Genomic DNA, 17,368 nt, shown 5'->3' on the forward strand with positions numbered 1-17,368 from the left:
CATGTGTTAGTTTTTGTGTGTGTTTGGGTGTGTGTGTGTGTGTGTAAGTTTTTTTGTGTGTGTAAGTTTTGGGGTGTGTGTGTGAGTTTTCGTGTGTTTGTGTGTGTAAATTTTGTGTGTGTGTGTGTGTGTCTGTAAGTTTTTGTGTGCATTTAAGTTTTTGTGTGCATGTAAGTTTTCGTGTGCTTCCCAAATCATAAGTTTCAGACAACACACTCCTATGAGTGGCTAAGAAATCTAGCTCAGAAAAGTCAAAAATAGCAAATTAACCATCCCAAATCATAGGTTTCAGTCAACACACACCTACGAATGGCTATGAAATCCTGCTCAGAAAAGTCAAAAAATATCAACCCACACACCCCCAAATCATAGGTTTCAGACATCACACACCTACGAAAGACTAAGAAATCTGGTTATGAAAAGTCAGAAATAGCAAATTACATATCCAAAATCATAGGTTTCAGACAACCCTCACCTATGAACGGCTAAGAAACCTAGCTCAAAAAAGTCAAAAATAGCAAACTAGTCATCCCAAACTATATGTTTCAGACAACAAACACAGATGAAAGGCTAAGAAATCCAGCTCAGAAAGGTCAAAAGTAGCAATCCACCCACCCCAAATCATAGGTTTCAGACACTACACACCTATGAAAAACTAAGAAATCCAACTCAGAAAAGCCTGAAATAGCAACCCACACATCCCAAATCATAGGTTTCAGACACCACACACCTACGAAAGACTAAGAAATCCGGTTATGAAAAGTCGGAAATAGCAAATTACACATCCCAAACTATTGGTTTCAGACATAATTCACCTATGAAATACTAGAAAAACTTAGCTCAGAAACGCCTGAAATAGTAAACCACACACCCCAAATCATATTGTTATGACAACACATACCTATGAAAGGCTATGAAACCTAGCTCAGAAAAGTAGAAAATAGCAAACTACACATCCCAAATCATAGGTTTCAGACACTACACACCTATGAAAAGACTAAGAAATCCAACTCAGAAAAGCCCAAAATAGTAATTTACATATCCCAAATCATAAGTTTCAGACAGAATTCACCTACGAAAAACTAAGAAACCTTAGCTCAGAAAAGTCTGAAATAGCCAACTATTCATCCCAAACCCGAAGTTTCAGACAACAAACACCTATGAGTGACTAAGAAACCTAGCTCTGAAAAGTCCAAAAAGCAAACTACACCTCTCAAATCATAATTTTCTGAAAGGACACGCCTATGATAGGCTAAGAAATCTAGCTCAGAAAAGTCAAAAATAGCAAATTAACCATCCCAAATCATAGGTTTCAGTCAACACACACCTATGAATGGCTAAGAAATCCAGCTCAGAAAAGTCAAAAAAATAGCAACCCACACATCCCAAATCATAGGTTTCAGACACCACACACCTACGAAAGACTAAGAAATCCGGTTATGAAAAGTCGGAAATAGCAAATTACATATCCCAAATCATAGGTTTCAGACAACACTCACCTATGAATGGCTAAGAAACCTAGCTCAGAAAAGTCAAAAATAGCAAACTAGTCATCCCAAACTATAGGTTTCAGACAACAAACACCTATGAAAGGCTAAGAAATCCAGCTCAGAAAAGTCAAAATTAGCAATCCACCCACCCCAAATCATAGGTTTCATACAACACACACCTATGAAAGACTAAGAAATCCAGCTCAGAAAAGTCAAAAATAGCAAACTACATATCCCAAATCATCGGTTTCAGTCAACACACATCAAAGAAAGACTAAGAAACCTAGCTCAGAAAAGTCAAAAATAGCAAACTATTCATCCCAAACTATTTGTTTCATTAAACATTCAACTACGAAATACTAGAAAACCTTAGCTCAGAAAAGACTGAAATAGCAAACTATACATCCCAAATCATAATTTTCTGACAACGCATACCTATGAAAGGCTAAGAAATCCAGCTCAGAAAAGTCGAAAATAGCAAACTACACATCCCAAATCATAGGTTTCAGACACCACACACCTATGAAAGACTAAGAAATCCAACTCAGAAAAGTCAAAAATAGCAAACTACATATCCCAAATCATAAGTTTCACTCAACACACACCAACGAAAGGCTAAGAAACCTAGCTCATAAAAGCCTGAAATAGCAAACTACTCATCCCAAACTATTGGTTTCAGACAACATTCACCTAGGAAATACTAGGAAACCTTAGCTCAGAAAAGCCTGAAGTAGCAAACTACACATCCCAAATCATAGGTTTCAGACAACACACATCACCGAAAGACGGGTGCTGGGGGAGTGCCTTTGTGGGTCTGTGGGTCCCTTGTGGGTCGGTGGTCCTTTGGGAGCTCGGGGGGACCTTTGGGGACCGGGGGATGGGCTTTGGGGGTCCGGGGATGGCATTTGGGGGTCTGGGTGGGCCTTTGGGGGTCTGGGGGGCACTTGAGGACCGATTGGTCCTTTGGGAGCCCGGTGGACCTTTGGAGGCCGGGGGAGGGCCTTTGGGGGTCTGGGGGAGGGCCTTTGGGGCAGTTGGGGGCCGGTGGAGGGCCTTTGGGACCCTGTTGGTCTTTTGGGAACTCGATGGGCCTTTGGGGGGGCCCGGGGATGGCTGTTGAGGGTCTGGGGTGGGCCTTTGGGGGCGCCGGTGGCCCTTTGGGAGCTTGGGGGACCTTTGAGTGTCTGGGGGGGGCATTTGGGGGCCTGGGGGACATTTGGGGACCGGTGGAGGGCCTTTGGGAGCTTGGGGGGCCTTTGAGGACCGGTGGCTTCCTTCGGGGTTGGGGTAGGAGGATTGGAACCCTTTGGGGTTGGGTTAGAGGACCTCACAACACTGTTCAAATGAAACTTGTGTATTATAACGACCACAGAGTTTCACCTTTAAATTCTCTTCTAAAATCTCTTCAAAAATCTTCTTTTAAAATGTCTCTATCTGTTTCGCCGAAATAGTTCCATAACCTGTCTAAAACGGTTTCGCCCAAATAATCCCTAAACGCAAATTCAGCGTGTTCCTTTGTTATTGGCATCTCTGTGCTAACGCATTTCAAATTAATAGGAAACCTTCTCGCGCGCTAAAACAATTCATCGCTAAGATGTTTCTTGCCTAATTGTTTCCATGGCCTTTGGTTATTAATATCCTTTGGAGTTCGACCAGTAGAACTGTTCCCGAGGCAAAGACATTAATGACTTGGATCTATTCCTGGAGCAGTACCTGTCAGACATTACTAAACTTTGCCCGGAAACAATTTGATTAATGACTGACAGCAAAGTGAGAAAAATACTGTTTTTCCATTCTCACTGACAAAAACCATGAAACATACATAAATTGCTGTTGACATCCATGAAAGTGAGAAAGTTCCTGTTTTTTCATTCTCACTGACAAAATCCATGAAACCATCCATAAATGTGACAAAATTCATGGTTTTTCAAGTGAGAAAATTCCTGTTTTTTCATTCTCACTGAGAAAACCATAAACCACGTGGTACTGTTCGGAGCTTTAGGGTCACCTCTACTTACGTTGAACAAAATCACTTTCTCAAAATTTTGATTCGATGTTTTTGGGGAAATTTTGGGCGTGGAAGGGGTTTTAGTTGCCTTCCAATCACTTTCGGCTATTAGAAAGGGCACAAGCCCTTCCAATTTCCAATCGAATGAGACCTTTTCGAAGTTTCTACGACAACTTCTTCGATACGAAGTGCCCTGGTCTAAAAGAAACAAACCAAAAAAAAAAATATTGTGCCAACATCGTTCTTTACTTAGGAAGCGGTATTGCGCTGCCTATGATATAGCCTCTGTAATAACTGCATCCTATACAATACTTTACATCGCTTAGAGACCAATTGGAAATATACTGCAATATAAATATAGCGTCGACCTTCTCGAAACCATAACTGGAAATTTTACCAAAAATGGAACGAAAAGAAAACAACCTCATAGATTGAAAATTTATCAGGTATAAATTTACATGCTGTATGTTAGGTAAAAAGAATTATTTACGTTATTTTGTGTAATATTCTTTTATTTTAATTTTGTGTAATTTCACTTTGGAATATATCTATAAAAAAAGGAAGCCTAAGTAAAACGAGAGAATGGAAACAAAAAATCCTGCGAGGTCTCATTCGAATAAGCCAAAGGCCTGAGAGCCAGCCGATCAAAGCGAGGGCCCTTTCCGAGGGCTCAATTTCTAAGTTGCTGACCAAAGTAAGTAAAAGGAGGCTACAAAAAGCCTGTTTAGCTTTTTTTTTTGGGGGGGGGGGGTAGACGGTTATATCCAATATCCATGCATCAGCCTGCAAACCAAGTTTAGAATATTTGAAGCGACAGTGATGACAGTGGTTAATTATAGTTCTAAAACGTGGGCACTCCGAAAGACGGAGGAGGATTTATTAGATGTTTTCCAGATGAAATGTCTATGGATTCTTTTGGGTACCCATTGTATTTCAAACAGTAAGCTGTACGGAAAATTTGGTTCTACCCCGCTTTCTTGGGCTATAATGAGAGAAAAGTTGAGATTACTAGGACACATTCTGCGGATGGAACATGACATACTGACAAAGATCTTCTTTTTTGGCCAACCATCGTGTGCCAGACAAAAAGCAGGTTGTCCTAGAATTGGGTGGGTGTAGGTCTTAGAAAGGATTTAAGGGAAACTGGAACTTCTTGGGAGGGTGTAAAGAGGGAGGCTCTGTACAGATTGGGACGGAGGAGGAGTGTACGTAGCTGTGTTGGCCTCAAGCGCCTTTGTGCTGCAGTGAATTGTTATTAGTAGCAGTTGTCGTAGTACTTTAGTTTATCTTTCCAGGTGGCAGTATACAGCAGCATGCAACTCTGCTGACTGAAGCAGGCGAATGAATGCTGCAAAAAGACTGCTAAGCTTTTTTTTTCCTTTTTTTTGGCTAGGCTCTTATATTCATTCATCTTTATCTTTCCAGGTGGTAATGCACAACAGCATGCAACTCTTAACTTACTGCGCATGTTGCGTTGGAACAACACTTATGATGTAGAAAATTATGTAGCTGATAGATTGCGTATCATCAATGCCACAGAAATATGGGCCCGCTATAATAGCACTGGAACTCCCAATTATTTTCGATCGTACATGACCATGGTCTCCGAGCTTCGAACATTATGTCCTCTGTATTTTATGGCGAAAGAGCTGGCAGATCACTTTCATGATAAGGTTAGTAGTCAGAAGAAGGAGTAAAAAACTTTTTTCCGAGAAATTCGTTTTATTAAGGATGTATGCAAATGATTCAGGGTCACTAGTATATCAAGAATTTTGCGATTTTTATTAAATCAGACCCAAACCCCTCTGAAATGTCAAGGTTTCGCAATTTTTATCATGTTTTTCTGCATGTTTAAAAAAGTTAGGTGATATATTAGGCGAAAAATCCCTCTGAAAATGCTGAGGTATATCGATTTTTGTCATGTTTTCTTATATATTTAAAAAAATTAGGCGACAGATTAGGCGCGAAATCCCTCTGAAATGTCGAGGTCTAACGATTTTTATCATGTTTTCCTATCGATAAATAAAAGTTCAAATAGGGATAAAATCCTTTTAATAGACAGTGTTTTTTATAACAGTGATAGAAATTCACAAAAATACCAGATATTTCGGTCACATATACAGTGACCGTCATCAGTAGTAAAACTCATTAGTAGTTTTACTACTGATGACGGTCACTGCATATTTGACCGAAATATCTGGTATTTTTGTGAATTTCTATCACTGTTATAAAAAACACTGTCTATTAAAAGGATTTTATCCCTATTTGAACTTTTATTTATCGTCACGGAAAGGCAGTGTGGTCTCCAAAATTATCTATGTTTTCCTATATGTTTAAAATAGTTAGGCGATAGATTAAGCAAAGAACCCCTCTGAAATGTCGAGGTTTTGTGATTTTCGTTATGTTTTCCTATATGTTTAAAAAAGCTAGGCGGTTTTTTTTTTTGTTTTTTTTTGCGGTAGACGTTTAACTTGTAGAAATCAAACAATCTGTTAATTGCTTGGATTTTCTCTGTTCTTCGAGAAGATCTCACAGTTCAAAGAAAAACATTGTCCTCCATACAATCTATTCCCTGAAGGTAAGTTTTCCCTTCTTAAAAGAGAGAAGCCGACAGTCGAAATTCATCAAGAGTAAGTCAAATTTGTGTTACTGTCGATCAAGGCGAGTGGCCATGGTTAACGAATCCACAGACGGGCTCATAACTGTGGTTAGAAAAATTGCTTAATGCTTACTTCCTAGATAAGGTGTTTTGCAGGAAAACGCAAACCCGACATCATTGAAACTTTTTGGTGCGTGTGGAGAAACGTGCTCAGGAATTAAGTAAATAACCAATTGTCAAAAACCTGACTGCACTGAAAATCTTGAGCCGCGTTTTCAGGCTCAGCGGGTTCGAACACGAGTTGTTCTCGTCTAGTTTCAAGTTTTTCGTCTAGTTTTGTCTAGTTTAAGTGGGCTCGAAGTTTCAACCCGGTGTTTTTCTCGAGAACCCGCTTTGTGAAAACGCATGATGCACTGGACGAGAACAACCCGTGTTCGAAGACGAGTTGTTCACGGCTCGGCGGGTTCGAACACGGGCTGTTCTTGTCTAGTTTCAAGTTTCTAGTTTTTCGTCTAGTTTCAGCGGTTTCGAAGTTTCAACCCCGTGTTTTCCTCGAGAACCCGCTTTGTGAAAACGCTTGATGCACTAGACGAGAACAACCCGTGTTCGAGGAGGGGTTGTTCATGGCTCAGCGGGTTCGAACACGGGTTTTTCTCGTCTAGTGCATCAAGCGTTTTCACAAAGCGGGTTCTCGAGGAAAAAACAGGGTTGAAATTTCGAACCAGCTGAAACTAGACGAAAAACCAGAAACCTTACACTAGACGAGAACAAGCCGTTTTCGAACCCGCGGAGCCTGAAAACGCGGCTTTGTTTTATACTGTGTGCTGTAAAGTCGACATTACCATTCTTTTTCTTGTGCTACCAATTAATTTAAAAAAACTTTTTCCACAAAATAGGTTTTTCAAAGAAAACTAAAGAACTCCATTAAACAATAAATGAGCAAGAATAAAATCAAATAATCTACCAAGCGTGAAACTACCACAAATCAGCATCGATAAATAAATGAAACCCAAAACCAACAAAAATTACAATAAATAACCTAGTCAAACTCAAAACAAGCAGAAATTAAAATAAGTTGGACGCAAAACCCATATGCCTTCCCAAGGCCAGAACAAAATTTGGACTTTACTGAAAAAATATAAATGTTTTTACTTTTATAACCTTAATAAATCAAATATTATTAACATTTTGAGTACTAAATATCAGTATATGTATATTAAACTGACAATGCACATTCATTTGTATTTATTCAGTAAAGTGCAAATTTTTTTAAGTTTTAAATAAGTAATTAAAAAAGTTTTTTTAAATAATTTCTTTTCGTTTTATATTGGCATAGTCTTTTCAGGTAAAAAGAAAATAACACTTTAAATTTTTTCGTTTTTAAGACTTTATAGTTTGGCCTGCTACTTGTATGCTGGTGAAAAAATTCCAGCAATTTTTAACAACATACACCCTTTGAAAAATCTGGACACAAATAATACTGTTTGATTTAGTTTCGTATGAAACGAAACTCCTTTAATTGACCTGAAACGGAAAACTTGATACCATTCGAAAAAAAATCTGTTTACTTTCTTTGATAGCTTGGATACACTTACGCTATTTTGATATGTTTAAATTTTACGTGCAGGCGTACGCCAGTATATTTAAAAATAATCCTCGGTCATTCTTGGGATACTGCTGAGATGCCTTATTTGGAATTAGCAATGTCACAATGCATTTTGATTTAATCTTAAGGCAACATTTAGTTTTTAAACATAATGGGCAAATGGGAGGGTGGTCGTGGGAGGGTGAGAGTGGAAGGAGAATTAGTTGCCCTCCAATCACTTTCGACTATTAAAAAGGGCATTAGCCCTTTCTATTTTCAATCGAATGAGCAGCTTTCGAAGTTCCCACGACGACTCCTTCGATACGAAGTGCCCTGGTCTAAACAACAACAACTACAAAAAATATCATCAATCACTTTCGACAGGGTACTAGCCCTTTAAATTTCAAATAGAATGAGCCCTTTTTCAAGTTTCTACGACAAAGATTTCAATAAAAACCTTATATGCCCCCAGGGCATAACTTATAACCCTTGCCCTGGGGGTTGTGGGGGAGTGATCTCCTCAAAAACATTTTTTCTATCTGGAAATCAACTACGCTGAACAAAATGGCTATCTCGAAATTTTTATTCGATGTTTTTGGGGCAATGATGGGCGGGGGGGGGGGGGGTAGTTGCCTGCCAATCACTTTTGACGATTTAAAAGGGCACTATCCCTTTTAATTTCTAACCAAATGAGCCTTTTTTTGAAGTTTCTACGACAGCGCCTTCTATAAAAACCCAATATGTTCCCAGGGCGGAACTTAAAACCCTTGCCCTGAGGGTTGTGGGGAAGTATCCTCCTCAAAAATATATTTTCTATCTGGAAATCAACTAATCGAATGAGCACTTTTGGAAACGACAACGCTTTCTATAAACACCTTATATGCCCCCAGGGCATAAATTACAACCCTGACCTTAAGGTCATTCTCAATGACCTAATTTCCAGAACTTTCTACTACGTTGAACAAAATGACTATCTGAAAATTTTGATTGAATGTGTGGGGAGGAATGGTGGGCGGGAGAGGGAGGTTAGTTAGGCTCCAATCACTTTCGACTATTACAAAGGGCACTAGCCCTCTCAATTTCGGATTGAATGAGCCCCTTTTGAAGTTTTACGACAAATCTATCTATAAAATCTTATATGCTCCCAAGGCATGAACTACAACCTTTGCCCTTGGAGCTCTCGGGGGTTTGTCATCATATACATAATTTCCAGAACTTTCAACTATGTTGAAAAAAATGGCTATCTCTAAACTTCGATTGAATGTTTTTGGGGAAATGGTGGGCGTAAGGGGGGGGGGGGTAATTACTCTCCAATCACTTTCGACTATTAAAAAGAGCATTTCCAATTTCCAATCAAATGAGCCCTTTTTGAAATTTTTATAACAACTTTCGATATAAACTTTAATGCCCCCAGGGCATAACTTACAACCCACTGAGGGCTCTGAGGGGGTTATCATCCTAAAATACCTAATTTCCAGAACTTTCAACTACGTTGAACAACATGGATATCTCAAAATTTTGATTGAATGTGTTTGGGACAATGGTGGGCATGACAGGGGAAAGGCACTAGCCCTTTCAATATCCAATTTTATGAGCCCTTTTGAAGTTTCTACGACAACACTTTGAGTAAAAACTTTATATGCCCCCAGGGCATAACTTACAACCCTTGCCCTGAGGGTTTTGAGGGGAGGGGTTGTCATCCTTAAAGACCTAATTTCCAAAACTTTAAACAACGTTGAATAAAATGGATATCTAAAATTTTGATTGGATGTGTTTGGGGAAAAGGTGGGTGTGAGAGGGGGGGATAGTTGCCCTCAGAATCACTTTCGACTATTAAAAATGGTACTAGCCCTTTAAATTCAAATCGAATAAGCCCTTTTTCAAGTTTCTACGACAAAGATTTCAATAAAAACCTTATATGCCCCCAGGGCATAAGTTATAATCCTTGCCCTGTTGTGGGGGAGTGTCCTCCTCAAAAACATATTTTCTATTTGGAAATCAACTACGCTGACCAAAATGGCTATCTCAAAATTTTGATTGGATGTGTTTTGGGGAATGATGGGTGTGGGGGGGGGGGGGTTTAGTTGCCCTCCAATCATTTTCGACTATTAAAAAGGGCACTAGCCCTTTGAATTTCCAGTCGAATGAGCTTTTATTGAAGTATACGACTACGCCTTCTATAAAAAACCTTATATGCCCCCAGGGCATAACTTAAATCCCTTGCCCTGAGGGTTGTGGGGGAGTGTCCTCCTCAAAAACACTTTTCCGTCTGGAAATAAACTACGCTGAACAAAATGGGTATCTCAAAATTTTGATTAGATATATTTGGGGGAATTATTGGAGTGGGGGGGCTAGTTGCCCTCCAGTCACTTTCGACTATTAAAAAGGGCACTAGCCACTCCAATTTCCAATCGAATGAGCCCTTTTCGAAGTTTCTACGACAACTCCTTCGATACGACGTGCCCGGGTACGGGTATGGAGAAAGAAAACAAAAAATAACACATTGTGCCCACATCGTTCTTTACTTAGGCAGCCTAGCGCGCTGCCTATGATGCTACCAATAATGGCAGTTCAGTGGCAACAAATGGATTGAAACTCATCTTCCGCAAGGTGAGCTGAGGGTAGTTTGGCTTTTCTGCATCATGCTTACCTGATTTTCCTTGTATTTTTTTCGTTTTTTGGCAAATTAATTTTGTCAAATATACATTTTTTGGCAAATGCTTGTTTGCCTTAAATGTGCCTTTTTTGGCAAATGCTTTTTGTGCATATTTTAAGTTGTTATTTTTCTGCATTGCTGCGGTTTTAATGTCTCAACAAAATTAAATTTAGAAATTTGCTTTGCCTTTTTTTTAATTCAAGAATACGCTGAAAGAGATGTCAAAAATATTCGAAAAAAGATAAAACATTACAATTTTTTTCCCAAGCTTAGATCATTGTCTTAAAAAAAAAATTGAAGTGATGTCATAATTTTGGCTTGGATAATTCGTAGATCTGGAACTAAAATCCAATGATACAAGCATCTTGTCATTTTGGTGCAAGCTAGAGCTATAGGCTTGTAGCAAAATCATATTTATCAGTGGGAACATCGTTTACTAGATAGAACTTGTTATTACTTAGCAAAATTGAAAAAAAGCCAGGCAGGAAATCTTCGAGATCTCTGTGAAAAAGATCACAGAGAAAAAGAGTTTACACGTAGAAAATGCTGTGATTCAGAAAACTTTCGTTCTTTTTGCTGGCTTAATATTTCTTACAAAATAACCAATCAGGTTTAAAAAAAAAATCACATGAATTTATCTCTCCAGAAATTGTATATCTTTGTTAGTCTAGATTGGTAGACTAAGCGTTTGGTTGCTTAGCGTTTGGTAACCCGAAGCAGTAGCAAAAGCAAACCCGCTTTTAAAATAGAGGGAGTTTCTTCCTGGCGAAAATATATCACAAAAATAAACCGGTGGAGTTCAAGCATTCTTTTTAACGGATAAGTTTTGACCAATAATCTCTCTTTTTCTGTTTAGTCTTTCTGTGTTTTCGTGAGAAAATATCGAAAGTTGAACGTTTCATTTTTTACTTTCATTTTGACAAAAAATACATATTTGGAAATCAAGGCAAAACATCTTTTTCACTTCTTACTCTCCTTAAGTTTCTAGATTGTGAAATTTAGCTTATTCTAGAACGATCTTCATTGACAGATAAAAATGCAGCTTCTCGTGCGGTAGAAAAAAAAATACCAAAAACTATCATATCTAATTTGAATACTATTGACTTTGTTAGGGTTGTGGGGGAGTGTCCTCCTCAAAAACACTTTTCCGTCTGAAAATAAACTACGCTGAACAAAATGGCTATCTCAAAATTTTGATTAGATATATTTGGGGGAATTATTGGCGTGGGAGGGCTAGTTGCCCTCCGGTCACTTTTGACTATTAAAAAGGGCACAAGCCACTCCAATTTGCAATCTAATGAATGCTTTTTGAAGCTTTTATGACAACTCCTTCGATAAGAAGTGCCGGGGTATGGAGAAAAAAAAACAAAAAAAAATAATAATACATTTTTCCCAAATCCTTCTTAACTTAGGCAGCCTCGCGCGCTGCCTATGATGCTACCAATAATAGCAGTTCAGTGGCAACAAATGGATTGAAACTCATCTTCCGCAAGGTGAGCTGAGGGTAGTTTGGCTTTTCTGCATCATGCTTACCTGATTTTCCTTGTATTTTTTTCGTTTTTTGGCAAATTAATTTTGTCAAATATGCATTTTTTGGCAAATGCTTGTTTTCCTTAAATGTGCCTTTTTTGGCAAATGCTTTTTGTGCATATTTTAAGTTGTTATTTTTCTGCAATGCTGCGGTTTTAATGTCTCAACAAAATTAAATTTAGAAATTTGCTTTGCCTTTTTTTTAATTCAAGAATACGCTGAAAGAGATGTCAAAAATATTCGAAAAAAGATAAAACATTAAAATTTTTTTCCCAAGCTTAGATCATTGTCTTAAAAAAAAAATTGAAGTGATGTCATAATTTTGGCTTGGATAATTCGTAGATCTGGAACTAAAATCCAATGATACAAGCATCTTGTCATTTTGGTGCAAGCTAGAGCTATAGGCTTGTAGCAAAATCATATTTATCAGTGGGAACATCGTTTACTAGATAGAACTTGTTATTACTTAGCAAAATTGAAAAAAAGCCAGGCAGGAAATCTTCGAGATCTCTGTGGCTTTATCTCTGTTTTTGTTTCTATTGAAACCGTCGAAGGCCTATACACAAGGAAATTTTTACTAACACAGGGATTTAGCTTGCTTTAATTTGGCGAATGAGCTAGTTGCAGATTCATTCATAATGAAGATTTAGTTATTATCCGGAGGTAGCGAGAGCCCACATCTAAGTTCGATTTATATGTCATTGTTTAATAGTCAGCCAATTAAAGACTGATCCTTAGAAAAAAACATAGAAAAAAAACCTAAATATAGAAAAAAATACTCATTTCTTTTAACGCAATCACTTCTAACATTATCTAAAATTGAAAATCTTAGTGAATATTACCTAGTACAAATATTATAACGGGTTTATGAAAGAAACGATGAAATCTCTAGGACACGTTCCGTGGGTGAAGGATGACACATTGCCAAAGATTGTCCTTGTCGGCCGACCATCTAGGGTCAAACGAAAAACCAGATTGTCCACTAATGGGTTTTGAGGATGTCGCAAGGAAACATTTAAGGGAATTTGGAACTTCTTGGAAGGATGCAATGAGGGAAGTTTTGAATAGATTGGGATGGAGGGGGCGTGTATAGCTGTGTTGGCTTCAGGCTGCTTGACAGTGCAGAGAGGTTTTAGTAGGTGGTGCTACCATTTCGGCGAACCGTCACAAGAACAAAACGTGATCACATCGAACCGTCAGAACCTCGAACCGTCATAACATGTAAAAAAAATGATATGTTTGTATAATAGTAATAAGTAAATAATAGTTTATAAAAAAATTTCGACTATATATTTGCACATTGGGGGGTGGGATTAAAGCATAGCATATATTAAATACGTAACCTAACCTAACCTAGGTACCTTCTGGCCCCTAAACCCCCAAAAACTAAAGTTTTAAAATTTTCGATGTTATGACGGTTCGAGGTTCTGACGGATTTTTTTGTCGATATTATGACGGATTTTGTACTGCTCCTGACGTTCGTGCTCCTGACGATTCAATGTTATGACGCCTTCCCTTTTAGCAGTACCAGTTGTAGCAGGAATAATAGTGCAAACATTGTTATATATAGTAAAAGAAAAGTTTCTTAATTCTGGAATTGCCTCTGCTCATCAAAATGTCACACTTTTGCGTTTTGGCCGATTACAAATCGAGAATTTTTTCTCTATTTATTTACTTTCACGCGGATTTGCCCCAACTCCTGAAAAGTTGAAAATGCTCTCAACTTTCTTTGATAATTTCATACGCCTTATCACAGAGAAACAGAGTTTACGCGTAGAAAATGCTGTGATTCAGAAAACTTTCGTTCTTTTTGCTGGCTTAATATTTCTTACAAAATAACCAATCAGGTTTAAAAAAAATTCGCATGAATTTATCTCTCCAGAAATTGTATATCTTTGTTAGTCTAGATTGGTAGACTAAGCGTTTGGTTGCTTAGCGTTTGGTAACCCGAAGCATTAGCAAAAGCAAACCCGCTTTTAAAATAGAGGGAGTTTCTTCCTGGCGAAAATATATCACAAAAATAAACCGGTGGAGTTCAAGCATTCTTTTTAACGGATAAGTTTTGACCAATAATCTCTCTTTTTCTGTTTAGTCTTTCTGTGTTTTCGTGAGAAAATATCGAAAGTTGAACGTTTCATTTTTTACTTTCATTTTGACAAAAAATACATATTTGGAAATCAAGGCAAAACATCTTTTTCACTTCTTACTGTCCTTTAAGTTTCTAGATTGTGAAATTTAGCTTATTCTAGAACAATCTTCATTGACAGATAAAAATGCAGCTCCTCGTGCGGTAGAAAAAAAAATACCAAAAACTATCATATCTAATTTGAATACTATTGGCTTTTATGATTTGATATGAATCCATAACCACAGAAAGGGAACAAATCTAGAAATTAAATTTTTATAGGAATATATATATATATACATATACATATATATATATATATATATATATATATATATATATATATATATATATATATATATATATATATATACATATATATATATATATACCAGCATTATAATTTTGTCGCTAGTGGTCGCAGTAGACAGAATATACAGTATCGACAAAGGCTAAACTCTCCATTAAAGATATGTGACGTAGATTAAAAACCACACAAGATTCATACTCCGCCTTCACGCACGCGCAGTGACAATTTTTTTTTTCGATCTACACATCACGATGTGCTTATGGAAGCCGAACTAAGGTTATGACGTATATTGCCAGGGACGATACGCGCGGTATCAAATGTGTGTCATGTTTGGAAAAAGAAGACGCTACAGTCTACAGTGCAAGTGGTCAAATATATTTCTTGTTTGTCAAGAGGAGGGGGAATCTGCCCCGTCCCTTGTCTTGTTTACCCTTGATATAAAGGTATACATAATCATTGAAGATTAAGCACACTATTTTTTCTCTCTTTCTCTCTGAGAAAGAACAGAAAGAAAAACAATATCCTAAAAGGATGCTTTCAGCATTCTTTAGTAATAGCATATAGGCGGATTTCCACCGGGGAGTTGTTTCGATGTGCTACAACGAGCACTGGAGTGTGTTATCGTTTCTATTGAAATTGTTGTTACCAAACAGTGAAAATTTGGCAATTGATACCAAACATTCATAGCTAGTTGCATCATCTGCTTCTTTGCTGATAGTGAAATTTTGAGAGGTTTGTTTCATCGTGTTTGCTTTGATCTAGAGACGTTTTTAACTTCTTAAGTGAAGTTAATGCTTAGTCACTATAAGGGGGCTCTTAAATGAACTATTCTGAGGCCAAGTTTATTAAGACATCAAAGCAAACAGTGGAGATAAATTCATGGCTGATTAGAAGAAAACAAGCGTATATATTTTTTTGGTGTTCGCTTATATACTTGAGCATGAACAGTGTTGACAAATTGTATTTTAACATGAACTTGGTCAAATTGGCTTCTAAAAACGATATACTGCTCGGTAAAAAAAAAGTCTTTTATTCTTTTCTGGTATTAATACCTATTTTTGGTTATTATTGGCTATGCAATTGTAAATATACTTCAAAAATGAGAAAAAGTGGACTTGGCTAGATTTGCAACTGAAAGATTCAATTCATCAAAGTTAGTGATTACTAGTTGTTTCCTATACATTAATGATACTCAAGACGTCTTTGGTTGCTTCTCTTTAAGCTAAGAATGTAAAGTTGTTTAAATCTAGTTAGCTAGTTAGTACAATTTGGTGTCGATGTGTAAACGGAGTAATTCTGTCTATTTTACCTCAATTCTTAAGAAGAAACTATTTTAAAAAAAAACGCCATTTGGTTTTCTTTCTGTCTCTTAACTTTACGCTAGGGGCAATAGTTTTATTTTACTTAAATATGTTCATTATAGACATTGTGTTTCTGCTACAGTGGAGCTTCCGCCTTTTGTTAACTTAAAACAATCATATACAAGAAAAATGAGAATGCTAGATATAGATACAATGAGAAAAGAGTCAATATTGGTTTCAAATTGGTTATTTACCCTCTTCCTACTGGCTTTTGCAACCTACTTAAGTATGCGAAAAGAAGGCCAGCGGTTTAAAAACGGAAAAACGAACGGTTGTTTGTGACTTGGAACAATATTTACTATGGAATATGACATTCAGTCTTTTTGTTCCTTTTGTTTCAGCAATGAATTTATGCTCCATTTTGTCGTAAATCAGTTGTTTAAACTTATGACGAACAAATCATTGCTAAGTCGACCACTGTCTGTGCTGAGATCAGCAATGCATATTAATGTTTCTTTGGAACAATGCGCCCTAAATCGTAAGATACAATTATATTGGCGAGTTTGCTATCAATTTTACTCTTATCTTGCTATATATAATTGGTAAGTAGTCGCAACTCACAGCCAATGATGAATCTGAAAAAATGGACAAACGAGCCCGTTTCGTGGGCTTTTTTTACAATTTTTATATAGTCGGAGTTCTTAAGTTTTCGATTTTCAGAAGAGAGTATACCTTTTGTTTTATTATGTTTATCGTCGGATCGGCTCTGCCGGTCGGACATTCAGTCATTAGTGATGGAAGGGCAACCTGCTTCCCTCCCTTGCTTTATTCACTACCTGGCCCCTATAGCCTCCGAAGACATTCGATAGAAATTTTGAGATAGTCGATTTGTTCAGAATAGTAGAAAAGTCCTGCAGATAAGCCTCCAGGGATGACATGACCCCAGAGGCTCTGTGGCAAGGATCAATAAATTGGTAATTGTCTGAACATATAGTTTGTAACGGAAAGGGGGGCATTTTAAGCCGGGTGTATGATTGGCTCGAAACATAGAGGTAACGCTCTCCAGGTCAAAAGTATTAAACTTGTGTTGTTTTTGTGTCCCTGACTAGTGTGGGACTTACAGCCATATAGCCATGGGTCAAAAAGAGCCTATAAAAAAATAAATAAAAAAAAGGACACAGCTGATGAAGCATTGGCTCATCTGAAAGGGTCAGAAAAAAGACCTTAAAACTTTTTCTGTTTACCCACGTTTTATAATGGAAAATGGAGGGAAGAGATGTCCAGTTTGATATATGGTGTGTGATTGACTCGTAGGTTTTGGAGATCGGTAACTTCTTAAGTGAAGTTAATGTTTAGTCACTATAAGGGGGTTCCTAAATGAACTATTCAGAGGCCAAATTGATAAAGCAGTGGAGATAAATTCATGGCTGGTTAGAAGAAAACAAGCATATATATTTTTTGCTGTTCGCTTATATACTTGAGCATGAACAGTGTTGACAAATTGTATTTTAACATGAACTTGGTCAAATTGGCTTCTAAAAAACGATATACTGCTCGGTATCATCTGAAGGGGTCAGAAAAAAGACCTTAAAACTTTCTCTGTTTACCCACGTTTTATAATCGAAAATGGAGCGAGGAGATGTCCAGTTTGATATATGGTGTGCGATTGACTCGTTGGTTTTGGAGATCGGTGTCCGAAATCTGATAATAATGATCTGTTATTTCATCGTGGAAGAGAGCCAGGGTTCTGGAACTAGGACAACA

The 17,368-nt window shown here is 37.5% G+C and overlaps 1 protein-coding gene across 1 annotated transcript in view; it reads left to right on the top strand.

The window, feature by feature from the left end:
- LOC148939494 (uncharacterized) overlaps nucleotides 1–17,368 on the top strand; it is a 71,704-nt gene that overhangs the window by 13,660 nt on the left and 40,676 nt on the right. The window contains exon 2 of the mRNA XM_089106891.1: nucleotides 4,892–5,171. Within this exon, the coding sequence (XP_088963017.1) occupies nucleotides 4,892–5,171 (280 nt within the window). The remainder of the gene's footprint in view (nucleotides 1–4,891; nucleotides 5,172–17,368) is intronic.

The sequence above is a fragment of the Artemia sp. Qi Xiang Cuo genome, chromosome 21, assembly GCF_049724085.1.
Source record: "Artemia sp. Qi Xiang Cuo chromosome 21, ASM4972408v1, whole genome shotgun sequence".
Taxonomy (NCBI): domain Eukaryota; kingdom Metazoa; phylum Arthropoda; class Branchiopoda; order Anostraca; family Artemiidae; genus Artemia; species Artemia sp. Qi Xiang Cuo.